Source organism: Cetorhinus maximus, chromosome 9, assembly GCF_964194155.1.
Source record: "Cetorhinus maximus chromosome 9, sCetMax3.hap1.1, whole genome shotgun sequence".
NCBI lineage: Eukaryota > Metazoa > Chordata > Chondrichthyes > Lamniformes > Cetorhinidae > Cetorhinus > Cetorhinus maximus.
The window spans coordinates 101395660-101422674 of record NC_135887.1 but is presented as its reverse complement, the minus strand read 5'-3'; the positions used below and the strand labels follow the sequence as shown (position 1 = coordinate 101422674).

General features: G+C 43.9%; 1 protein-coding gene across 7 annotated transcripts in view; it reads right to left on the bottom strand.

Moving 5' to 3' along the window:
* dennd2b (DENN domain containing 2B) overlaps nucleotides 1–27015 on the bottom strand; it is a 546808-nt gene that overhangs the window by 92886 nt on the left and 426907 nt on the right. For all 7 annotated transcript variants that reach the window (XM_078549206.1, XM_078549209.1, XM_078549205.1 and 4 more), the window contains exon 12: nucleotides 10940–11017. In XM_078549206.1, coding sequence (XP_078405332.1) covers nucleotides 10940–11017 — 78 coding nt within the window. The remainder of the gene's footprint in view (nucleotides 1–10939; nucleotides 11018–27015) is intronic.

Below are 27015 nucleotides of genomic sequence, written 5' to 3'. Positions count from 1 at the left end.
ATCTTCCTGTAGCCCAAGACACTCAAACTCACTGTTAACCACCCGGCCAATCTTTGTGTCATCTGCAAACTTACTAATCCTCCCCCCCACATAGTCATCTATGTCGTTTATATAAATGACGAATAATAGGGGACGGAGCACAGATCCCTGTGGTACGCCACACTGGACACGGGCTTCCAGTCACTAAAGCAGCCTTCTGTCATCACCCTCTGCCTCCTACAACTAAGCCAATTTTGAATCCACCTTATCAAATTACCCTGTATCACATGTGCATTTGCCTTCTTTATAAGTCTCCCATGTGGGACCTTGTCAAAGGCTTTGCTGAAATCCATATAAACTACATCAACTGCACTACCCTCATCTACACACCTGGTCACCTCCTCAAAAAATTCAATCAAATTTGTTAGGCATGACCTCCGTATCACAAAGCCATGCTGACTATCCCTGATCAAACCTTGCCTCTCCAAGTGGAGATAGATTCTCTCCTTCAGAATTTTCTCCAATAGTTTCCCTACCACTGATGTGAGACTCACTGGTCTGTAGTTCCCTGGCTTATCTCTACAACCCTTCTTAAATAGCGGAACCACATTAGCTGTTCTCCGGTCCTCTGGCACCTCTGCCGTGGCCAGAGAGGAATTAAAAATTTGGGTCAGAGCCTCTGCGATCTCCTCCCTTGCCTCCCTCAGCAGCCTGGGACACAAATCATCAGGACCTGGAGATCTGTCCACTTTTAAGCCTGCCAACACCTCCAATACCTTGTCACTCCCTATATCAATTTACTCAAGAACCTCACAGTCTCTCTCGCCGAGTTCCATACCTTCATCCTCATTCTCTTGGGTGAAGACGGATGTGAAGTATTCGTTCAACACTCTACCGATGTCCTCTGGCTCCACCCATAGATTGCCCCCTTGGTCCCTAATGGGCCCTACTCTTTCCCTGGTTATCCTCTTCCCATTGATATACTTATAGAATATCTTGGGATTTTCCCTACTTTTACCAGCCATTTTCTCATATCCCCTCTTTGCTCTCCTAATTGCTTTCTTAAACTCCACCCTGCATTTTCTGTACTCCACTAATGCCTCCACTGATTTGCTCCCCTTGTACCTGCTAAAAGCCTCTCTTTTCCTTCTCATCGTATCCTGAATATCTCTGTCATCCATGGTTCTCTGGGCTTGTTACTCCTTCCTATCATCCTAGAGGGAACATGTTGAACCTGTACCCTCCCCATTTCCTTTTTGAACGCCCCCGCTGCTCTTCTGTAGATTTCCCTACAAGTAGCTGTTCCCTGTCTACCTTGGCCAGATCCTGCCTTATTTTACTAAAATCCGCTCTCCCCCAATCCAAAACATATTTTTGCAACTTGTGTATTTCTTTGTCCATAACAAGCTGAAATTGTACCATGTTGTGGTCACTAACACTAAAATGCTCCCCCACCACCACCTCAGCCACCTGTCCGGCTTCATTCCCCAGAATTAGGTCCAGCACTGCGCCGTCCCTTGTTGGACCCTCTACATACTGACCTAAAAAGTTCTCCAGTACACATTTCAAGAATTCCACTCCATCCAAGCCCTTAACACTATGTCTATCCCAAATAATGTTCGGAAAGTTGAAATCACCTAATATAATTACCCTATTGTTATTGTTTTACACACCTCTGCAAATTGTGCACATATTTGCTCCTCAATTTCCCACTGACTATCTGGGGGTCTATAATAAACACCTAACAATATGGCTGCCTCTTTTTCATTCCTAAGCTCTACCCACAAAGCTTCATTCGATGCCCTCTCCAAGATATCATCTCTCCTTACTGCAGTAACTGACTTCTTAACTAATAATGCAATGCCTCCTCCTCTTTTACCCCCTCCCCTGTCTCGCCTGAAGATTCTATATCCCAGAATGTTGAGCTGCCAATCCTGCGCCCCCCCCTTCAACCTCGTCTCTGTGATGGCTACTATATCACAATTCCACATGTCAATCCTCACCATTAACTTATCCGTTTTACCTGTAATACTCATGGCAATAAAGTAGAGGCCAGCCAGCTTTGCCTTACTCCCTTGAAACTTAATGCAGCTGTACTCCCTCTGACTTGATTGTTTTACTGTATTATGATGTGTCCCTATTCTGCTGACATTCTGTGTCCCCTCCCCCTACCGAATTAGTTTAAATCCCTCCCAACAGCACTAGCAAACCCGCCCGCAAGGATGTTAGTCCTGCTCTGGTTCAGATGTAGACAGTCCCGCTTGTACAGGCCCCACCTTCCCCAGAAATGGTCCCAGTGATCCAGGAATCTAAAACCCTCCCTCCTGCACCAACTCTTAAGCCACATATTCATCTGCGCTATTCTCCTATTTCTGTCCTTGCTAGCATGTGGCACTGGGAGTAATCCAGAGATTACAACCCGAGAGGTCCTGCTTTTCAGTCTACTGCCTAACTCCCTGAATTCTTGATGCAAGACCTCATCCCTCTTTCCACCTATGTCACTGGTACCAACATGTACCATGACCTCTGCCTTATCACCCTCGCCCTTCAGGATGCCCTGCAGCCATTCAGTGACATCCAGGACCTTGGCACCAGGGACGCAACACACCATCCTGGAGTCACGTTGACGGCCACAGTAGCGCTTATCTGTTCCCTTGACTATAGAATCCCCTATTACTATTGCTCTTCCTCTCTTCCTCCTCTCCTGTACAGACAGGCTGCTTGTGGTGCCAAAAGCTTGGTTCTATCTGCACTCCCTGGAGGAGCCCGCGCCCTCATCAGCCTCCAAAATGGAATACCAATTTGCGAGCGGGACCCCAGGGAACTCCTGAACTACCTGCCTGTTTCTCTTGGGCTGCCTGGTAGTCACCCATTCCCTTCCTTCCTCAAATCCCTTCAGCTGCGGTGTGACTACCTCTCTAAACATACTATCCATGATGCTCACAGACTCGCGGATGCTCCACAGTGTCCCCAGCCGCCGTTCCAGCTCTGAAGCCCGAGCTTCCAGGAGCTGCAGCTGGATACACTTTCTGCATACATACTGGTCCTGGGCAGTGGAAATGTTCCTGGCTTCCCACTTGGAGCACGAGGAGCACATCACAGCTTTGAGCTCTCCTGCCATGACTTATCCCTTTAAATTAAACCTTTTAAATCAATTATTCTAGGGCTCTTCTTTCCTGATCCTCATTACTACAGAATATACAAACTATAAACCACAAAAAGACCTTAAACTATAAGTGATAAAAGTAGTAAATGCTTAACCGACCTTACCCATTACTTACCAGTCATTTCTCTCCCTTGTAGTCTCTACTGCTGCAGCAGGGCAAGACCACTCTCCGAAGATTTAAGAAGTTGGATAGCAAAGAAAAAATGTAAAGAGCACCTCTTCCCCTCTGCACCAAATTCCCACTGTGCACCAAATTGCCAATACCCACACTCACTCTGGCTGTGTCTCACTCAGGGTGAGGTCTCTCCCCCCTGCTCGTGTGCAAACACATTGAGGATTCTGCACCACATTATCATTCTATCAACGCAAGTGTGAGTGCTCCAAACCCTGCTTTTGACTGTGCTGCCATGCACTAATTATCTCTACTTTGATTCACAGGTAGCTCTGCTAAGCGACCAACATCCTCAGCCAGCCAGTCCCTCAGCTCCATCCATGTCCTCACCTCCAGCCAAGAGGACTTCTCCATTGAAGAGCTGGAAATAAGCAGCCTGGAAGACCCATGACAGCAGTTACCCACACCCTGCACCAGCACAGAGACACACACCTTTGTGGGATCTAGATCTAGAGCAGGCTCAGGTTTACAATTTCATAGTCACCGCACTGACACGTGTCGACAGCAGGAGGAAGCAGATTCGGCCGTGTTTCTCGCACTCGGAGGGCTGTTGGGGAACAGGCATCCGAGAGACCTGACTTATATGATGAGCTTCTAGATTCGACATTCCAAGTCATCCTGAAGAGTCAACAGAAGGCAGGGGAACATCACGCAGAGCTGTTGGAAGCCCTCAGCAGAATGGCACGCGAGTCAGAGGAGTACCTCCGCCTGCTCTCTGATGAAGTGGTACCGACAAATGCGAGTATGGGGGTCTCCATGCGGAGGATGGCAGATGCCATGGAGACCCTGGTCCAACAGAACGCGGAGATGTGTGCAGACCTGCACTTTATCGTGGGAGCCATGGGTGAGTTCCTTCAGTGGCAACGTGAGAGGGACAGGTGCTCCTTCCCCTTAAGGAGTCAGGCCAGGATCCCTGGGCACCTGAAGGGAGGAGGAGCAGCAGTTGGACACCCCTAGGTCATCCACTCAGGAATCTCAGAGGCTGTCCTCTCCCTCCGAGTCCCCTTTGCCTGTGACCCCTTCAATCTCGTCCCCTGTCACCACAGACGGAGCAGCTGCCCCACTGGAGGATGACCAGAGCAAACTGGGGCCCCCAAGGCCTCGGCTCTCCAGAGGACCCACGCCAAAGGTATCAGAGGCAACAGGACCAACCATTGCACAGGCTGTCTCCACCCCTGCTGCCGATGTCAGGGCAGCAATTAGAAGTTTAAGGCATTCAAAAATTAAGAAATTCTGATCACAGTTGGTTGTATGGGTGAACACATTTTGTCACTTTACAATCTTTCTGCACTTTTGCTGAATAATGTGTAATGGTGTCTTTCAGCTTCATTGACAGGATTTGCAAGTCCTCCCACTGCATCCTGCCCCCCACTAGCAGGTCAGCTGCACGCAGCTGGCCACAAGTGATTCTGGAGGGAGAAGCGTGTGTGCGGCATCGCCTTTTGGAACCTCGAACAAGCAATCTCCCACACACGCGGATATCACACTCATCTCAATGTCCTCAGCATTTTCAATGCTGTCTGCTGGGGTTCGCTTTCTGTTGTCCATCTGAGCTGCATCTCCACCCACCCACTGATCACACTCCCATGCAGCACATGATCTCGCCCACCACAATTCTCATTTCACTTTTGATTTAGCCAGCATGGTGGAAATACAGTTTTTCTTATGTTCCCCTGTCCTTTCCCATCCCCCAGTCACCCATTTCCTTTCCCCCATCACTGTCGAACCCGTTCATCTTTCACCTCCCCTCCGTGACCTGCCAGCCTTATTCTTATTCTTCGTCTTATTACCCTTATTACCCTTCTTACCCTTATTCTTCGGTAATGTCCAGGTGAACGTTCCCTTCCTTCCCGAATATCCCACCCCATTCACATTAACCTCCCCAACCTCCTCCTTCCCACCCCCAGGGTCCGTGTCTGTCTCCGAGACCCCACCAACCACTCTCACCGTCCCTGCTACCAATACCATCGAACTTCACCCTCCCACCCTACCGCCTCACTGTGCCTTCAGTCATTCTCATCATTCCATCATGCCATGCCTACCCTCAGTTCGCTCTCCAGGAGGTAGTCATGGGCTCATTAGAGCCCTCCGTTGCATGTTTGCCTGGACATTGCCCCCTCCGGATCCCTTCCCCCCTAGGAACCCCTCCCCTCACTGAGACCTCTTCCCACCCTTAGTCCTTTTCCCTTCCTGACTCCTTCAGACACCCTTACTTCTTCCAGCACCTTTAGTCCTTCCCTCTTCCCGACTCCTTCCTCCAGCCTTACTCCTTCCTCCAGCCTTATTCCTTCCCCCTTCCTGACTCCTTCAGACACCCTTACTTCTTCCTCCACCCTTACTTCTTCCGGCACCCTTACTCCCACCCCTCTCCACACTCCTTCCTCCCCCAGACTCCCTCCCCATCCGCACTCCTTCCTGCCCTCCAGACTCCTTCCTCCCCCTGGACTCCCTCCCCTTTCCGCACTCCTTACCCCCCTCTGAACTCCTTCCCTTACATCTTACACCCCCTTACACCTACCTCCCTAGTTGCCGTCTTCTCCCCCGTTACCCGTTCCTTCCTCGCAGTCCCTCAACCCGACACCTTTGTTCCCCAATCCCAACCTCAACCCCACCGACACCTTCATTCCCCTCCCCCAACCCCACCAACTCCCCTGAACCTTCTTCATCCCCCAGTCGATCCTAGATCTTCCTCTCCCACCCCCCGACCATGATCTGTTGTGAACAGACCCTCAACGGTGACTTTGCACCTTCCATGAGCTACATCACAACAGAGCCATGCCCATGAGAATCCACCCAGCATGCCTTGGACATTCCTCCAGGGCCCTGTTGGTGTTGGGCTCCAGCATCTTCTGCTCCTTGGACATCCATGATCTAAGCAAGGCCCTGGTGGTAAGTCCCGACTTCTGCAGGTCACACTTGTCAAAACATGTTCTACACCAGTGTGTTTTCCCGCCAATGTGGGCGGATGATCCAGCGTGGAGGGATGATTCTGGTGGGCTGGCCTTATAATAATATGCAGATGTATTGCAATGAGGTTCCTGACTTCCGAGGGCAGGAAATGTAGCCCGCCAACTCTAGGCTGAGTGGATGATCGCAAACTGCTTTCACGACATCGTGAAACTGATTTTTGGCCTTCTCGCCATATTGTCCGTTCACCCCGCCAAACATGCCCAACGCCAGTGGGTATGGAAAATTCTACCCAGCAATTTAATTGTCAACACTGCACTTTAGTCTCATGTTGATGTGAATGTTCATTTTTGTTTACTTCCAATTTAATCACCTGCTACTTAATATTAGGAGGACTACATTTCAGGATCTAAATCGTGGGGTATGAAAAGAAGGCACAAAAAAGATTCATTAAAATAATAAAATCACAACCTCCATTCACAGTGATATTTCCAAGATGCACCATATCAGGTTTCATTTTGGTGTTAGCCACAATCTTTGACTAATATTTATCAATGAAGCTGGGTAGGAGATCATAAGGCTGTGTTTGACACTGCACATATTCAGCTACAGAGTCCTCACAATGTACGAATGAGTACTGAAGTGTATATCAGGTGTGTATCATACAGGTGACTTAAAACTTTTTGTGTGATCCCTATGCTGGGAATACAGTGCCTTCGGTCAAACTAGGCCATCAGGTTACAGGTTGGCTACTGGGTGACGTGCTATCTCTTTCCGATGAGCTTTATAACTCCCATCAGGAGCCTGGGCATAATTGCACAGCACACCTGCAACAAGAGCTATGTTGTCACCAGAAATGTCATCGGGCAAGCAGTTGACATACTCAGGTAATGCTCCTGATGCTTTGATCATTCAGCAGGAGTTTTGCAGTAGAGTCCTGAACGGCTATCTATATTTGTGGTTGTCTTTTGCATGTTCCATAACTTTTGTCATCATGAGGGTTCAGCCCTTACTTACTACTGTTACCCTGATGCACAGTTAACTAAGCTTTACTTTTCATGTTACCTGGCAACTAGAAATAGAAATGTTCCTTTTTCCCAACATTAGCATCACATTGATCAATATAAAATTTGCAAATTTGTTTTATTTATATAACATCCACATTTCTGCAGCTAATAGATGATTTTCATCACATCGTGCAACATGTTCAAATGTTAATTTTGAACAAATGGAGCATTATGCCATTTACAGCATTATGAAAAGCTCTGCTACTGAAGGTCGCAGTTCACATGCCATAGTATCAACAACCTGTGCATTGATCACATGTGGAGGAATTTCTCAGACTACCATTGCTGGTATGAAATCTGTGCATCTGCCTATTTACAATAACACCCATTTCAAATCAGGGCAAGGTGATAGGCTTTAGATTATTTTTGTTTTGATGTATTTTTGACATCTCTTTCAATGAATATGATAATATCGATGTTTAGTCCAGTATAAGAGCCCTTTCCATCATCATTCACAGGGACCATAGCATTGAACATTCTTGGCTAGATGCAACATCGGATATTCTTTCAATAAGGGTGAAGGGCTCAGCCATTGCACCCTTTCCAGCAATGGAAGCTTTGCCCCACAGCTGAGACTCGACTTCAACAGGAAATCTTGAGCATGTGCCAACTCTGTAACTGGAACTTTTGTTGGCTTTGTCCCTGTAAAACATTAGCCAGGAGAATACTTACTTTGTGAATTGAGGCCATTGTGTGTTTGAGCAAATTGTTATACCAAATGAAAGTCAATGGATTGTTTGAAAAATTGTGGGAAAAGCTTATTTCTAGAATGATTTATAGGGAACAAACAGTTGGATAAACATCTACCTGGAATAATCAAGTACAAAAATACTTACATGGAGAAAGACTAACATCAGCAAGTTGAAAAGGAATCTGGTCCAGGTGGATTGGAATCAAAAACTGGTAGACAGAACAGTAAGTGAACAATGGGAGACCTTCAAAGAGGAGATCGTTTGGGTAGACATATTCTCATGAGGAGGAAGGATTCATAGGGGAGAATTTTTAGCTTGGCGTATGGATACGTGCCTGACCCGATCGAGCGTAAAATAGTGCGTGATGACGTCGGACAAGCGTCCTGACCACATCGCGCACTCATGTGATATTTCAGTCAGCGGGTGCGCTTCCAATTTTTGCACGTGCCCGCCGACAATTAAGATGGCAATTTAGCCCATTAAAGTTCCAATTGTACCTGACTTTTCGTGGTCCGTCCAACCTTATGGTTTGCGGATGGGCGAATATTCCAGGTGAACTTTGCATTTTTGATGAAACCTCATCCAAGGGCAGGATGAGGTTTCCGTTATTAAATTTTTATAAATGTATGAACAGAATTTTCATCATCTATATGTTCAGGCAACTGATTCTGATGCGTCGACATTTTTTTCCCAGGTTTTAAAATCTTTCTTTATTGCTTTTAAATTCTTCAGCTCGCTGAGGTAGCTGTCTGCCTTCAGGGAGCTTTCATTCAGCGCTCCCCTGCATCCGTGCTTATATCAGCGCCCACCCTCCTCCCGCCCCCACCTCAGCAGCGCTGAGCCTTTCAGTGCACATTTCACGCTGGCTGGCTGGCCATTAACTGGCCAGCCAGCGTGAAATCGCGCTTGGGGGTCCATTCCCTGGCTGATCCCGGACCCACCGGCCGTCCCCGCCGGCCGAACTGAAAATTCTGCCCATAGAATCTTAGAAAACTTATAGCACAGAAAGTGGCCAACCAGCCCATTGTGCCTATGCTGGCTCTTTGAAACAACAGCCATGTTTAATGCCACATCTCTGATTTTTGTCCAGAACCCTGTAAATTCTACAACCTCAAGTACCTGTCCAATTTCCTTTTAAAATTATTAATGGTATCAGCTTCCACTCCTTTTTCAGGTAAAGCATTCCAAATCCTGACAACCCTCTGAGTGAAAAAAAATCTCCCCTAATTTTTTTGCCAGTGGTTTTGAATATGTGACCTCTGGTTATTGAGGCACTCACTAGAGGGAATAGTTTGCCTCTATCTACTCTTAGCAAAACCTCTCATCATCTTGAAACCCTCTGTTAGATCACGTCTTAACCTCAGTCCTAACTTTTTCAAACTATCTTTATAACTGAAATCCTTCATCCCTGGTAACATCTTGGTGAACCTCCTCTGTACCATTACTAAGGCCTTAACATCTTTCCTAAAGTGTGGTACGCAAAATTGTCCCCAAATTCCAGCTGAGGTCCAACCAGTGATTTACAAAGTGCTAGCATGATCTTTTAGCTTTTATATTCTATTTGTCTATTTCTAAACCCAAGTAACCCACATGCTTTCTTAACCACTATATCAACTAGCCCTGCCATCTTTAAGGATTTGTATATACGGGCACCAAAGCCTCTTTGCTCATCTACTTTTCAAATTCATGCCACTTATAGCATACTGTCTTTCCATAATAGTCCTCCCAAAGTACATCACTTAACACTTCTCTGCATTAAACTCCAACCGCCATGTTTCTGTTCATTTCATCATCTCGACTATGACTATCCTCATCACTATTTACTAAGTTATCAAGTCTTGTATCATCTGCAAATTTTTTCATGTTTCTCCCTATACCTGAACACTAGATTGTTTACAAAATTTGAAAAAAGTAATTGATCAAAACCAGCCCTTGGGGATGAGCACTGCAAACCATCTCTCTGTCTGGAAAATATCCATCCACCACCATGCTTTGCTTCCTGTTACTGAACCAACTTTGTATCCATACCACCAACTATTCCTTCATTCCATGTCCCTCTATCTTCTTAACCAGCCCCTGTTTGGCATTTGTTGAATGCCTTCTGAAAGTCCATACATACAATATCTACTGCACTATCTTGATCAACCTTCTTTGTTACCTTAACAAATGTTTCTTTTGGCCCTGATTATATATCAATTAAGATTGCAATTTCTAGACAGACATAAACCCAGAGATTCAAAAAGTTATTCATTTACTATTTGATTTTAAATACAGCACACTCCTAACAGATACAATAAAGTAGATTTTTGTTTTCATTGCATGCATAGTTAGCTGGCAGAACCTATAAAAGAACCCATTCATTTTTTATTCCATTAAACTCAATGTCCGCAGTGAAGATGAAAATTTGCCCAATCAGTCAAAATGGCGCAAAACATTGATTAGAACAAAACTTGCATTTACCAGGGCAATATGAACCATTAATGACTCCAGATGAAGCTGTATTGGAACTTGGTACCAATCTAACCAAATGAGCCTATTGCCAAGACATTGCTTTTATGAGTCTACTGCTTTTACCTTTCAACTATATAAGTGATATGAGTTATAGATAATGTTAACATACTGATATAGTACTTTGTGACATGACCTGCACTTTAAGCTACTATTTTAGTTTTGGACAAAAAGAATTATATTTTCAGGAAAATTAATAGTCTTGTGCATTCTGTTAATGTTGAAAGTGTTGATTACTATGGGCCTATTATGTCGCGGTTATTGAAAAATATTAAGCTCAGTGGCAAAGTGTCTCACATAAAACATGCTGATGACTTTTTACAAACCTCTGATGGGAAACTGCCTCCAAATTCTTGATTAACAGAAACCCCTCAACTCTCAATGATACTTTCTGAAGAAGTCAATAAGAAGTGAGCCAATGTTTGCCATTCAAGGTGTAACACTGTACCTTTGAAAAGAGGGTGAAGCAGCCCAGGCGACTGATGACACAATAAACCTCCGGTAAGCGAGGGCCTTTACCACTTGGCTGAAATGAAAAGAGAAAAGTTATAAAAATTAAAGATACTCCCCCCTACAGTAACAAAAATACTTGGCAAATCTTCTGTTGAAGGCTGGAACCCCTATTTCCTAAAGACACTTGCACCCCACTATAACTCACCCTTCATAAAGACACTTGCCTTAGCATATTGTTCACCCTACAGTATTACTTACCCTTCAATATCCCTCACCCCACAGTACTAAAGATGCCTACTCCATAGTACTATATAGGATTACATTGGATATATGGCACAGAAACAGGCCATTTGGCCCACCCAGTCAATGCCAGTGTTTATGCTCCACTCAAGCCTCCTCCCATCTTTCCTCACCTAAATCTTCCATTGTAACCATCTATCCTCATCTCCCTCAAATGCTTGTCTAGCTTTCCTTTAAATGCATCTATGCTATTCATTTCAACTACTCTTTAGGATAGTGAATTCCACATTCTGACCATTCTTTGGGTAAAGAAGCTTTTTCTGAATTCCATATAGGATTTCTTGGTGACTACCTTATATTGATGATCCCTCGTTTATATTCTTCTCCAGAAGAGGAAACGTTCTCACTTTATCCACTCTATCAAAACTTTTCATAAGTTTAAAGACGCCTGTTAGGTCACCTAGACTCCAATGAAGATGTTATGGGAAAGTTCTATTCTGACCTTGATGAAGTCCTCACTGCCATCCCAAAGGAAGAAAAAATCATCTTTCTGCGGATCCTTAATGCCAGGGTTGGCTGTGGCACCAATGTCTGGAGCAGAACTATTGGGAAAAATAGGGTGGGAAAAGCCCAAGGGTCCTTCTGCTGACAGCATGGCCTCATTATAACAAACATCCCCTTTCGCCAGAAGGACAAATACAAAACCACATGGATCGAAGCACTGACATCTCCTGGATTATGTCACTGTTTGGGTTAAAGATCTAAGTGACGTCTGTGTCACTCAATCCATGTAGGGGGAATGATTTCTACTGGACAGATGATTGACTTTTTTTCAATCAGTGACGAACATACATCCGGCCCCAAGATATTGCAAAGCCCAAAAGTCCAAGAGGAAGAAGATCAATGTCTCAGCCCTATATCAGCTAAACCAAAGAGAGGAATTCCAAGTGCAGCTTACAACCAATCTGGAAAATCTTTTACACATCTAGTTCAATTCCAGAACAGTGGGATAAAATGAAATTAGCTGTACTAGACTCCTCTGCCCAGACCATAGGATCACTAGGACCGTTTCGATTAAAATGATGCTGAAATACGTGACTTCCTAGAACAAAAATGGATAGCTTTCACTGCCTGGCAGAAAAATCCAAGGTTGCAAGTCAAGAAGGCAGCATTCCAACTGCTCCAAGACCAATGCCCAAAGACAAATCCAGAAGATAAAGGACATGTGGTGGGAAGAGAAGGACCGAGGGATCCAACAATATGCTGACCATCATGACATGCAAAACTTTTTTGAAGCCACCAGGGCCATCTATAGACCACAGTGACAGCTGATACTTTCCAGCATATTCCCCAGTATCCTGTGGCAGAATCCATGGGTGAATCACCATCAATGGGAAAACTGCAACAAGCAATCAAATGAATGCAAAACAATGAAGTTTTCAGCATCAATGGTATTCCAGCTGAGGTCTTCAAAGTTGGTGGGTATTTGCTCACATCAAGACTTTATGCACTCATCCTTTTATTAAGGACAGGAGAGGTGATGGGATAACTTTCTCCCTTTTCTCACTTCTCGGCTAACCGCAACAAGATGCATTTTTGAGGAGGATTGTTTCGAGCGCTGTGACGTTAAAGAATAGACAAGTACCAGCTTTCTTGTAAGTTTAAATCAAAAGAAAGGATAGACATTTATTTTCATGCACCTGAAATGTAAAATCAACAAACACCCACTCCCCAATTATGCAAACATATACACATGAAAAGATGATTTCTAGAGATAAAACATGGACTTAGATTACTAATAGAGTAACAAGAAACAAGACAGTTGTTTAACCAGTTGATTAAGATGGAGGTTGAAAATGGTGTGGGATCCTCTCCTGGTACTTTGAAGGCAAATGGAGGTTGGGTGTTTCTGGCTTTTCCAGGCAAAATTGTGATTCAGATCCTGTACTGAAGTAATCTTGCAGGTAAAACGAATTAGCCCCTTTTCATTGCCTGAGGTGACTGTCTTTTAAAGGCAGGATTCTTTCCTTACATGCTGGGTGTGATCTCCTTGTGCTGCTGATCCCAGGCTGCTTTGCTGGCTTACTTGTAGATTAATAATGGCTTTTGATACAGGAGGTTAGTAAATAAAATTAGTGCGCATGGGATTGGGGGAACTATACTAGTATGGATTGAGAATTGGTTAGCAGACAGAAAGCAGAAAGTAGGAATAAACGGATCATTCTCAGGATGGCAGGCTGTTACTAGTGGGGTACCGCAAGGATCACTGCTAGGTCCACAGCTGTTTAGAATCTATATAAATGATTTGGACATGGGGACCTATTGTAATATTTCCAAATTTGTTGATGACACCAAAATTGGGTGGGAATGTAAGTTGTGAGGAGAATGCAAGGAGGCTTCAAGAGAACTTAAACAGACTAAGTGAATGGGCTAGAACACAACAGATGGAATATAATGTGAATAAGTGTGCAGTTTTTCACATTGATAGAAAAAAACAGGAAGGCAGAATATTTCTTAAATGGTGAGAGGTTGGGAAGTGCGGGTGTCCAAAGGGAGCTGTGTGTCCTTGTTCATGAGTCACTAAAAGCTAGCATGTAGGTGCAGCATGCGATTAGAAAGGCAAATGGCATGTTGGCCTTCATTGCAAGGGGATTTGAATACAGGAGTAAAGATGTCTTGCTGCAGTTGTATAGAGCCTTGGTGAGACCTCACCTGGAGTATTGTGTGTCGTTTTGGCCCCCTTATCTAAGGAGAGATATACGTGCCATAGGGGAACTGCAATGGAAGTTCACCAGATTAATCCCAGAGATAGCAGGATTGTTTTATGAGGGGAAATTGGGGAGACAAAGTCTGTATTCCCTGGGGTTTCAAAGAGGGGTAACCTCATCGAAACTTACAAAATTCTTACAGGACATGACAGGGTAGATGTAGATAAGCTGTTTCCCCTGGCTGGTGAGTCTTAAATTAGGGGACATAATCTCAGGATAAGGAGTAGGCCATTTAAGACTGAGATGAGGAGGAATTTCTTCACTCAGAGGGTGGTGAATTTTTGGAATTCTCCACCCCAGAGGGCTATGAAAGCTCAATCATTGAGCATGTTCATCAGAAATCGATAGATTTCTGGAGACCAATGACATCAAGGGATATGGAGATAGCGCAGGAAAGTGGTGTTGAGGTAAATAATCAGCCATAATCTAATTGAATATTGGAGCTGGCTCGATGGGCTGAATGGCCTACCCATGTCCCTATGTCCTATTTTCTTAATAAGGTATTGATGCCCTCTCCAGTTAGTTTCAGTTATGTGATGGCACTATTGATCTATTCCATTGTCCGTGCAATGGATTGTACCTGATGTGATTGATACTCAATGGGGGATGATTGATATCCCATCAACATTCCGGTTACGATTAGCTTACTGAAATATTCGATTTGACATCCCAGCTTCATGAGTCCTCCAGGTCTAGTAGCCATTGTTCTTTAAATATCTTTCATTGAAATGGTGAGGGGTAGTCAATTTGCACCTGCGAACCCCATTTGCATTTTTAAATGACTTCCTAGATATAATGGGCCAAATCTTATGAAGAGTGGCAATCACTGTCGGATTGCCACTCCACTCCTTTTTTTTTTAACACAGCACCAGAGCTGCGCATTTCTCCCCCGCCCAATTTACAAATCGGGCCTCCTCAAGCATGCAGAGCATACCTGCTCTGGGAGTCCTTATTCATAGGGCAGGATCATTGGTGGAAGCCAAGCATCACCCCCTTTTTACAGCACTAGCTTCTGTATTTTGGAAAGTCTTCATTCACTAATACAGTGAAAAGCTCTGGGACATTTAAGTAGCTTTTCATTGTGTTAGTAAATGAGTGTGAGTGAGGAAAGTGGGTAGAGTGGGTAAGGTGGGTAGGGTGCCAGAGTGGGTAGGGTGCCAGGGTGGGTAGGGTGCCAGGGTGGGTAGGGTGCCAGGGTGGTAAGCTTGGGTCAGGACAAGTGGGCTGGGAGTTGGAGGTTTGGGGAGGAATCGGAGGGTTAGGGGAGTCAGAGGGCCATCAAAGGGGCTCAGTGCGGAGTCGAGAGGGGATCAGTTGTATGGTTACCCAGGAGTTATATATAGTTTTTTTTCTGTCTAACATGAAGAGTGCAGGAGGGCGTGCCAGGAGCAGCACCAGGCATACTTAAAATTGAGGTATCAACCTGGTGAAGCTATAACACAGGACTACTTGCGTGCCAAACAGCATAAGCAGCAAATGATAGACAGGGATGACAGGGATAAGTGATCCCACAACCAACAGATCAGATCTAAGCTCTGTAGTCCTGCTACATCCAGCCATGAATGATGGTGGACAATTAAACAACTCACTGGAGGAGGAGGCTCTACAAATATCCCCATCTTCAAGGATGGGGGAGCCCAGCACATCAGTGCAAAAGATAAGGCTGAAGCATTTGCTGCAGTCTTCAGCCAGAAATGCCGAGTCGATGATCCATCTCGGCCTCCTCCGGAGGTCCCCAGCATCACAAATGCCAGTCTCCAGTCAATTCAATGTCCTCCACGCAATATCAAGAAATGGCTGAAGGCACTGGATACTGCAAAGGCTATGGGCTCTGACAATATTCCAGCAATAGTACTGAAGGCTTCTGCTCCAGAACTTGCCACACCCCTAGCCAAGCTGTTTCAGCACAGCTACAACACTGACATCTACCTGGCTATGTGGAAAATTGCCCAGGTAAGTCCTATACACAAAAAGCAGGACAAATCCAACCCGGCCAATTATCGCTCCATCAGTCTACTCTCGATCATCAAAGTAATGAATGGGGTCATCAACAGTGCTATCAAGCAGCACTTGCTTAGCAATAACCTGCTCACTGATGCCCCGTTTGGGTTCCGCCAGGGCCACTCAGCTCCTGAACTCATTACAGCTAAAGGCAAAAAAAAAAGCGGATGCTGGAAATCTGAAACAAAAACAAAAAGTGCTGAAAAAACTCAGCAGGTCTGACAGCATCTGTGGAGAGAAAGACAGAGTTAACATTCCGAGTCCGTATGACTCTTCTTCAGAACTCATTACAGCCTTGGTTCAAACATGGACAAAAGAGCTGAACTCCCAAGGTAAGGTGAGAGTGACTGCCCTCGACATCAAGACTGCATTTGGCCAAGTGTGGCATCAAGGAGCCCTAGCAAAGCTGAAGTCAAAGAGAATCGAGAGGAAAAATCCTCCACTAGTTGGAGTCATATCTAGCACAAAGGAAGACGGCTGTGATTTTTGAAGGTTAGTCATCTCAGCTCCAAGGCATCACTGCAGGAGTTCCTCTGGGTAATGTCCTCGGCCCAACCATCTTCAACTGCTTCATCAATGACCTTCCTTCCATCATAAGGTCAGGAGTGGGAATGTTCGCTGATGAATGCACAATGCTCAGCATCATTTGCGACTCCTCAGATACTGAAGCAATCCGTGTACAAATGCAGCAAGACCTGAACAATATCCAAACTTGGGTGACAAGTAGCAAGTAACATTCGCGCTACACAAGTGCCAGGCAATGGCCATCTCCAACAAGAGAGAATCTAACACCTTGACATTCAATGGCATTACCATCACTGAATCCCCTACTATCAACATCCTGGCGTTTACCATTGACCAGAAACTGAACTCGACTAGCCATATAAATACTGTGGCTACAAGAGCAGGTGAGAGGTTAGGAATTCTATTATGAGTAACTCACCTCATGACTCCTCAAAGCCTGTCCACCATCTACAAGGCACAAGTCAAGAGTGTGATGGAATACTTCCCACTTGCCTGGATGAGTGCAGCCCCCATGACACTCAAGAAGCTTGACACCGTCCAGGACAAAGCAACCCACTTGATTAGCACCATGTCCGCAAACATTCACTCCCTCCACCACCGACACACAATAGCAGCAGTGTGTACCATCGACAAGATGCACTCACCAAGGCTCCTTAGACAGCACCTTCCAAACCCATGACCACCACCATCTAGAAGGACAAGGGCAGCAGATAGACTGGAACGCCACCACCTGGAAGTTCCCCTCCAAGTCACTCACCGTCCTGACTTGGAAATATATCACTTTTCCTTCACTGTCACTGGGTCAAAATCCTGGAACTCCCTCTCTAACAGCACAGTGGGTATACCTACACCACATGGACTGCAGCAGTTCAACACAACAGCTCACCACCACCTTCTCAAGGGCAACTAGGAATGGGCAATAAATGCTTGCCCAGCCAGCGAAGCCCACATCCTGTGAATGAATAAAAAATAAAAAATTCCTGGCTAACTATTCAGGTAAATAAGTCAGAACCTCCGAAGTCTCTGACTCTAACTCAGAGTTGGAGACTTTTTTTGGAGAGTTCCTGATGCAGGGGAATTGCCTACCGCAAGTTTAAACTTCTTGGGCAATTCCCGCAGAGTCCTTGTGCTGGGACTTCCAAGGGTTTCCCCAGCGTATCTTCCAGGATACGACCATTTTGAGACTAGAAGATCTGGGCCATTGTCCCAAAACCACAAAGGGAGTCATCTGATTTTCCGTAATCCATTTTGAAGGTACAGTGTCCATTTTTTCATGTGGCGTTATTTTTAAAAGTGTAGTATTCACTTCCCTTTTAGCTTTATCGGCATGACGTGACTGTCACACTATGGATTTGGGAGGAAAAAAAACTTCTCCCACCACGCCTTCAGGAATGCGACAATTGTAAGTGTCTTCAAGAAGGGAGATAAATCATGCTGTGGAAACTAACAAGTTTTTTCCCTCTTGTCCAAAGCAGGGAAAATCCTGACACACATTCTCCTGAATCGCCGACCCCCTGTGGCTGAGGAAATCCTCCCAGATATACAATGTGGCTTTAGACCTTATGGAACTTCCAACATGGTCCTTGTTGCCAGACAAATCCAAGAAAAAATGTCAAGAACAACACCAGGAACTCCTCATTGCATTCATTGACCTGATCATTTGACTCAGTAAATTGCAAGGCCCTTTGATCGTGCTCCAAAGATTTGGATGTCCAAGAAACTTCACAATCCAGCAATTGCTTCATGATGATATTACTGCAACTATCTAGAGTGGGAGATCTGAAACAGACGCTTTCAAAATCCAGAGCAGGGTCAAGCAAGGCTGTGTAATAGTCCCCATACTATTTACAATGTACCCAACAGTGGCTATTCACCTCATCAAAGATGAACTTCCCTCTGGTGTCAGTATTAAATACCATCTAGATGAAAAACTCTTTCACCTCAGTTGCCTTTGTGCCAAAATTAAACTTACCGCCATAGATATTCATGATCTACAGTTTGCAGATGACCTCAGTGTTATTGCCTATTGTGCACCAGATTTGCAAGCCACTCTCGATCTCTTCAATTCAGCATATGAGAAACTCGGTTGGTCTTTGAATGTTGCCAAAACAAAACTCATATCAACCTAAACTTGGTCAGCCAAATATTCCACCTCCTATATACGTTGAAGGAAAGGCTCTGGGATATGTTGAGCATTTCCTAAACTTTGACAGCCACCTCTCTGAAAAGGCCACCATTGAAGAGGAGATTCAACACCAGGTCAATGTGGCAGCTCAGCCTTCTACAAACTGCGGCAGTGAGTGTTTGACAACAAAGACCTCTGCCAGTCAACAAAAGTCCTATTGTACAGAGCAGTTGTCGTTACCAAGCTTCTGTACTTCAGTGAGACCTGGTCTGTGTATCAGCGTTAGAGAAATTCCATCAGCAATGCCTCCAACCCATCCTCCAGGCTCAATGGGAGGACCGTCAAACCAATGTTAGTGTCCTTCTTGAAGCCACCTCTATAAACATTCAGGCAAAACTCCTGAAAAATCAATTTCCTCCCCCACCAGGTCATTTTCTCAACACTTAAATGGCCAATGTTCCAGGGGAGGAGAAGGAAAGCACTTCAAAGATACTCTGACGCTCTCCTTGAAGTGTGGTAGCATTAACATTATTGAATAGGAGGAGCTTGCTGCCAATCATTCAGATTGGCAACACTTTGTCCATCAAGCTGCACTTTAAGTCACCAGGTCTTAATGATGTGACAGAACGGTGGCACAGAAGGAAGAAAAGGAAGCAAATCCTGCACTCCCAATCCCACTACCTCGTGGGCCATCCTGCCTCGTGTGCCTAAAGATCTGTGGTTGAGAATTGGCCTGTTCAGTCACTTGAAGATCCTCATGACCCTGAATCATGATGTTATCCTCGAATCAAAGGACAGCCAACAATTAGGTCACCTCTCATTCGTTTTCCAAGAGAAAAGGGACCCAGCCTATCAATCTATTAAAGGCATTTGCCCTAAAATATTACTTATCCTAAATTATTGAAAATACTTGCTAAAGTTTTACATAATCTACAAGAATGGCTTACTAATCCAAGAACAACATCTTGATGCTGATGGGCTGGGACAATTGCATTGAAATATTCATTGTTCTTAGGGTTTCCATATTTTTACTATTAAGAAAAAAGACTAGGAAAGAAGATAGGAAGTCGTGTCAAGTTGGATGTTACAACTTGGAGATTGTGGGTAGAAGAGAAGACTAAAGAAATTTAAAATTCCACAGTTTTGATGTTCTGGCAAAAAATGAGTTTGAGAGATTGTGCAATGGGTTTTGATTTTAATACTAAGATAACAAAACGGGGAAAGAATATTCAGGATGCCTTATATGGAATTTAGGAGGAACAAGAATGAGAAGGTCAGATGAGCAGTGATCTTACACACCTTGCGATACAACTAGAGTTAAAAGCCAAATATTTTATTTGGTTGCCAGGAAGCGTAAATGAAGATATTAATAGTTGAAGGTTAGTTGATGAAGTTCACATCTGACTGAAGAGATGAATCACTTCCCCTTATTAGGCATTAAATTGCTCCTGAAAGCACTGACTGATTAAATCAACTATGTAAAGTTTTTGCTTAAAATCCACACTGTCAAATCCACTGGAATGTCGACACTTTGCCAGAGGCCTTGGATATCCACCAGCCCATAGCTATCTTTGGTAAATGCCAATAAAAACACTTTGGCCCAGGAACCTCTATATAAATTACAGCAAAAGAAACGAAAAGCTAAATTTCCTTTTCTAACAAAAATGGATCTTAGGTAAAAGAAGTTTTGGGCCTGGAATTTCCTTGGAGCTGCTTCCTGCTCTGCCACTATAGCTACACTGGAAATGCAGTGGGAACCCTGTTTATGCAGGTATAAGGGGTTTCGGACAAGCTTCCAGTGAAGTTACAGTGACAGAGCTCTGAAAAAATTCCCTGCAGATTAATTGCAGAACAGGCTGATTAAATGTACTGATATTTTGCCTAGCTTTAACCACCCCACTCTTTATTTCTTCCTCTAAAACAAAACCTCTGCCAACGCCTATACTCCTCCAGTTGATGTCGTCAATGCCATCCAATCACACCAAGGGTGATTCATATTTAGCAATGGTTAAGATTGCTGCTGGCTAACATTGTGTTGAATTATGTCAACTCCCTGGTGTTGGACAATCTGACTCTGTGGGGTAATGGACTTGTAGGCACCAGACAGACAACTGAATATATTTGTGGCTGCTGCAGATTTGCTGGTGAGCCAGAATTAGGAAGCCATGACCACAGTAATTTCAAAGATACTTCTTTACCGCATTGGTTCTGAGAGTTAGCCAAACAACTTATAAAAGTTACATGTATGATACTGAAAACTGTCACTTCTTATAGGAAACATCTGGACCTGAGATAGTGACACACTGAAGATACAGATATTAGAGATGTTTTTTCTGCTGCTAATGGCATATTAGCATTCAGAAACAGCATTACATGTTATAGAACTTCTGAATGTAGCTGGGGATATTTTTTCTCTGTGTATAAAGTTCAAGAGAAATTCTTTCGCTATATGGTTATAATACATGCCAACCTAGAAAAGTCACAAAATCTGACAAACAGCTCCAAAAGAGGTCCAAAAACCCTAACAACTGTAAAAAAAAATAACCCTACAATTCAACAACAGCCAGGTCTGAACGTAGGCCCAGAACCAATGCCACTGCTTTCAGATTGTTGAATTAGTTAAATTCTTTTTTAATTACATAGGATTTAAGGATTTTTATCAGTATTTTGGGAATCATATTCTGTAATTTAATTTGTTTTTCTGTGGAAACTGAAAACCAATGACCTTACCTATAACGTGAGAACAAGTAGTGAACTGAGAGAACATAAGAAATACTAGCAGGAGTAGGTCTTAATGGCCCGTCAAGCTTGCTCCGTTACTCAATAAATTTCTGGCAGATTTTCAAACTCAACTTCATTTTCCTGCCCAATCCCCATATACCCTAGAGTCCAAAAGTGTATTAATTTCTGCTTTGAATATACTCAAGGGCTAAACATCCACAGCTCTCTGAAGTACAGAATTTGAAAGATTCACAACCCAACAGGTGAAGAAATGTCTCCTTGGGCTGAATTTTACATTGGTTGTCAGGCCATTAATTGGTTTGAGGCAAGACTTCCACCCCTACATGGGGAGGAAGTACCACCTCCAAGAGCTGCCAGCCAATCAAATGGCCAGCAGCTCTTTGGTCCCAGCAGTGGCCATTGCGAGCTGTGATGGAGTTGGACTTCAAGGAGAGGGGGGAAATACCTTGAGTGGGGCCACCAATTGGTACAGGGGCCTCAAAGTTGAGTCACCCCACCCCTTGTCCAGCCACCAGCATGCCATGTTTCACTGGGTGGACTTGACACTTGACGCCGAGCTCCCCACAAAGCGGATAAAATCTCAGCAGCAGTTGGAGGAGGTCCTTAAGTGGGCATTAATTAAGTGGGCTCTCAACACCTCCACTGCTGCTGGTAAAATTGCAGCAGGAGCAGGCAGGTAAGCGTGGGGAACAGCGCCACTGGCACGGCGCCCAATTTTATGGACCACATCTCGTCCACAAACCCAGCCCCAGGGGAGCCATAAAATTCAGCCCCTTATTTCAGCCCAAAAATGCTGTCCCCTTTACTGAGATTATGCCCCACGTTCTAAACTTTCCAGCCAGGGGAATCAGCCTCTCAGTATCTACCCTGTCAAATCCTTTCAGAATCTTAAATGTTTCAATGATGTCTTCTCTCATTCTTCTAAGCTCCAAACAATATACACCCGTTCTACTTGATCTGTCTATGTGTTATCTGTATGTTAACATTCTGGGCTGGGTTTTCAGCTTGGCGTGCAGGTGTGCGCCTGACACGCATGAGCCCGAGATAGCACACAGTGACGTCAGGCGAACGTCCCAACGTCATCGCGCACTCACGCGATATTTCGGTTGGCGGGCACACACGGGAGTGGGCAATGCACCCACCAACAATTAAGAGGGCCGTTAAGCCCATTAACAAATTAATTAAACAGAATTATTCCACTGCCCATCCAACCATTCGGTTGGGGGACGGGTGAAAAGGCCTTTGGATTTTTGAGGAAACCTCATCCACAGGAAGGATGAGGTTTCCGATGTTAATTAAAAATAAAATTAAAATTTTTAAATCTCATTTTTAACATGTCCCTGCTCATGTGACAGAGTCACATGAGGGGACATGTTTACCTTAACTTTAAAATCTTTATTTTGAATGTTAGAAATCTTCGGCTCCCTGAGGCAGCTCTCTGCCTTCAGGGATCTTTCACTTGGTGCTCCCCCGCACATGCGCTGACTTCCGCGCTCACCCTCTTCTCCCCCAACCCAGGCAACGCTGAGCATTTCAGTGCGTGATTCACTCTGGCTGGTTGTTAATTGGCCAGCCAGTGTGAAATCACGGTTGGGGCCTGATCGCGGGCAGCGGTCGGTTTCACGGCCACTCCTGGGTTTGCTGTCGCGCCCGCCCAACAAGGTAAAAATCCTACCCTCTGTGTTCCTTGCACAGGAACACCTAAATCTCTCAGAACAACAATATTTATTTGTCCCGCAGTATTTTAAAATCATCCTACCAAAATGAATAATTTCACATTTCCCACATTATACTCCATCTTCCACCTTCTTGCCCACTCACTTACCTTATCTATATCCCTTTGCAGACTCTAATGTCCTCCTCACAACTTACTTTCCCACCCAGAATCAGCAAACTAGCTTGCTTTACATTCGGCCCCTTCAGCTAAACCATTAATATAAATTGTAAATAGTTGAGGTCCCAGCACTAATCCTTGCAGCAGCCTGCCAGTAACAGCCTGCAAACTTGACAATGATACATTTATTCCTACTCTGCTTTCTGTCCTTTAAACAATTGCCTATTCAGACTAATACATTATACATAGCCCCATTATTTTGTGCAACATTTGTAAGGCACCTTATGGAATGCCTTTTGAAAGCCCAAATATACTACATCCACAGGTTCTCCTTTGTCTACCCTACTAGTTACATACTCAAAATCTCTAATAGATTCGTCAAGCACGATTGCCATTTATCAAACCATGCTTGCTCTACCTAATCATATTATGATTTTCTAAATACCCTGTTACCACTTCCTTAATAATGGATTTCAGCATTTTCCTGATGACTGATGTCAGGTTAACTGCTCTGTAAATACCCAGTTTATTCTCTCCCTCTTTTCTTGTTACATTTGGTACTTCGCAATCCAGAATCTAGGGACCTTTGGAAGGTCACAACCAATGTATCCATTATCTCTCCAGCCACCTCTTTAGAACCCTAGGATATAGGCCTTCAGGTCTAGGGAACTTCTCAGCTTTCAGACCTATTAATTTTTCCAGTATTTTTTTCTCTATTAATATTAATGACTTTAAGTTCCTCACTCTTATTTGACCATCGGTTTTTAACTATTTCTGTTATGTTTTGGGCCAAGCTTTCCTGTCCTACAGTTGGAGATAGGGTCGAGAATTGCCAAAGTGTTGTTTTTTGCACATCAAATTTAAATTTCCTGTATAAAAATGGGCCATGCAATCTTCCCACAGCAGGAAGAGGTCAGCTTAGGGTTGTGTCATGACCCTGCACGCTTGTCTTCTGATGTCAGGTTCACCACTGCCAACCCTAGGGAAAATTTGTATTTTCTGTCCACAAAAGAAGTATTTTCTTCAGGTTGGGCAGCTTCTGGAAGGCTTCTGAAAATCTGCCTTGTTTGGGAGTTCAAGAATCTTGGGGGAGACCTGCTGAGGAGTCAAGAACATTCTCACAGGTAAGTGTTAAATTTTGAAACTTCAAATGTCATTATTACATGTTGTATTTTAAGTTAGATGTGTTTTAACTGCAGTGATTGATCATAGACCCCCGTCCTGCAAAGATACATTGACATTTACATTGACTAGCATTGTTTAAGTGTTGAGATGCATTAGGGTACTTTTACCACTCAAAAAATTGCCATAATGCATTCAAAACTATAGAAAAATGTGATTGTAAAATGTCCTGTCATTATCTGGACAGGGATTTAAATGTCCAGATCTCTTTAACTTAGAAAAAGAAGTGCCCTGCTGCTGAAACTTCCAAAAAAATCCAGCCATCTGCTCCACTCTTTTGAATGACAGGCCATCTGGTTGGAAATAGGGAAGAAAATACCATCTGTTCTTTCAATTTGAAAGGCTCCATTGTCTGGAATTGCAATTGTTTGTTCTGACAGCTGAGTCCATTCTGAATGCTTGCCTAAGTTTTAAAAGCTAATGAACTACTTAGCTCAGCAGGAGGTTGGACGGACAGTTTGATTGACAGTTTTAAGAATATATTAAAGGATTGTGTGTCTTTGATGTGGTTTCTGAATATACGCTTGTTTGTTTTTACAGTTGAATGGCCAATTAAGGGGATTTAAATTTTATTCAAATGGAATGGTGTTTTTTTTCTCTGTGCAGTATGAATGGCAGTGTGATTGACAGCTCCAATAGATTGTCAGAGGTTTAAAGTCCATTTCAAAGGATTCCCACTGCTCAAGGCTCAAGGAGCTGACTGGCCTACTCCTGCTTCTATTTCCTTTGGTCCTATGCTCCTAACGTTCACTAAGTTTTCCATCCAGTCTTGCACCAATCCTTTAATTGGAAGTAAAAAGATTTAGTGCATGTTTTCGTAAATACATTTAGGATCAAATGGTGGAAAATGTCAGTCTTTCCTGCCAATTTGAGAAGACTTGTATAAAGGCCAGTGCAATATGATCTTGATCTTTTCAGAAATCTGAATTTTGAATCCTAAAATTAAATTTGAAGCCAAACTCAAAAGAAAAACAAAATATCTAGGATGGTTTTAATTTGAAAAAACTGATTAGTGCAGGATAAACTCAGGCATGGATTTGTATGGATTGACAGTAAATTGCTACAGCAAATTCAAGCAAGGATCCATATAGATTGATAGGAAATTGCTGTAAAAATGCCAAAAAAAAGATACACACTGCTTACCTACTGAGTGCCTATGCTAAGAAGTGAAAGATCCTATCAAGCAGAATACAGTCCTGTTTGACCACTACAAATACATCCTGGAGCAACAGAATCACAGTGCAGGGAATTTAAATCCCCTCTGATTTCTAAATGCATCAACACTCTACCTGAAGCACTGCTGTCTGCATAGAACACAGATGGTTGGCAAGTCTGTGTCATTGATTTAGAGATTAGCAAAATAATTTTAATTTCACTTTAGACAAGGAAAAATACAACCCAGTGTGTTTCTGTGCAGCCTTCTCCAAGGCTGGCTCCTACATTTTCGGTAGCACAGACTTAAAAACGCAGTGGCTCTGATTTTGTGGTCAGTGGCGAAGGAAAGACATATGCCACTGACTGCATTTAAATCTATGTGCCTACCTTTATTATAGGCTTCAGTGGGAACTTGCTCTCCTGGCTGCTGCATGGATCCATTGGTGAGGTGAGTAGGGAGGGCCAGTGGCAAGCGCAATACCAGCAAAGCCATGTCCACTCTGATGTCATGGGCCTAAGATATGCCCCTCGAGGTTTGTCTTGAGCTCAATGACAGTCTCTGAATTAATGGCCATATTGCCTAGTGGTGTGTTTCAATATTTGGAAAATGTTCCCAAATGGGGCCAGAAGCATAGTTGATATAGTAATTGTCAAGTTTTTAACACTGATAAACATTTGTCATTAAGAAAATCAATGGCTTTATCTTGACATTTCATTGTAGCTCTAGTCTGGAATCAGATCCCTAACTCATCCTTTTCAGTCCAGAATTGACAATCATTGCCAAGGTTTTCACAGTTTTATGGATGGATATTCAGGTATTGTGGCAGTGAAGGGGCAGAATCTGTCACTGCTGGATTGCCTGCCTACCCTTCACCCTAATCTCACTTTTTGACAAGTGTCCAGTAGGATTCCAGGTCTTCCCTGGTGACTTATTTCTCCTATTTGAGCAAATTGCTACAAAGAGTTAAATATCAGCCTCACAATGCCGTATTCAAATGGCAATTGTTCCGAAAAGGATATGGGCTCTTATGAATCTCCTCAGTATTTTGGAAGCATTCAATTGTTCAGCCAGATGTGCCAGCACACTCGTTTCTGAATCACAACGTTCAACACCCACTCCAGGGCTTGAGCACTGAAATCATGGCTGGCTGAGCTGAGAAATGAGCATTGGCCAAGACGCTGGTGAAATCCTGGCTCATTTTTGAATAGTGTCATATAGTCTTTTGCAATCAGCATAACTGAAAGATCTTTGGTTTAATGTTTCACTTGAAAATATCGCGCTGATGTGTCAGCCTAGATTGTGTGTTCATGCTCAGCCTATGACAGTTCAGTTGCTTCTGCATCAGACAAGTAGAAATATTATTCTTCTCTCTGTGTTTGGAGCTTCAGTAATAGGCAGGTGTATGACGTCCTTTCTGTTTTCTGTCTCCCCCTTCAACTTGCCCAGTAACAGGTCCTGCATCCAAACTGGCCATCGTTACTCTGTAGCTGAACATTAG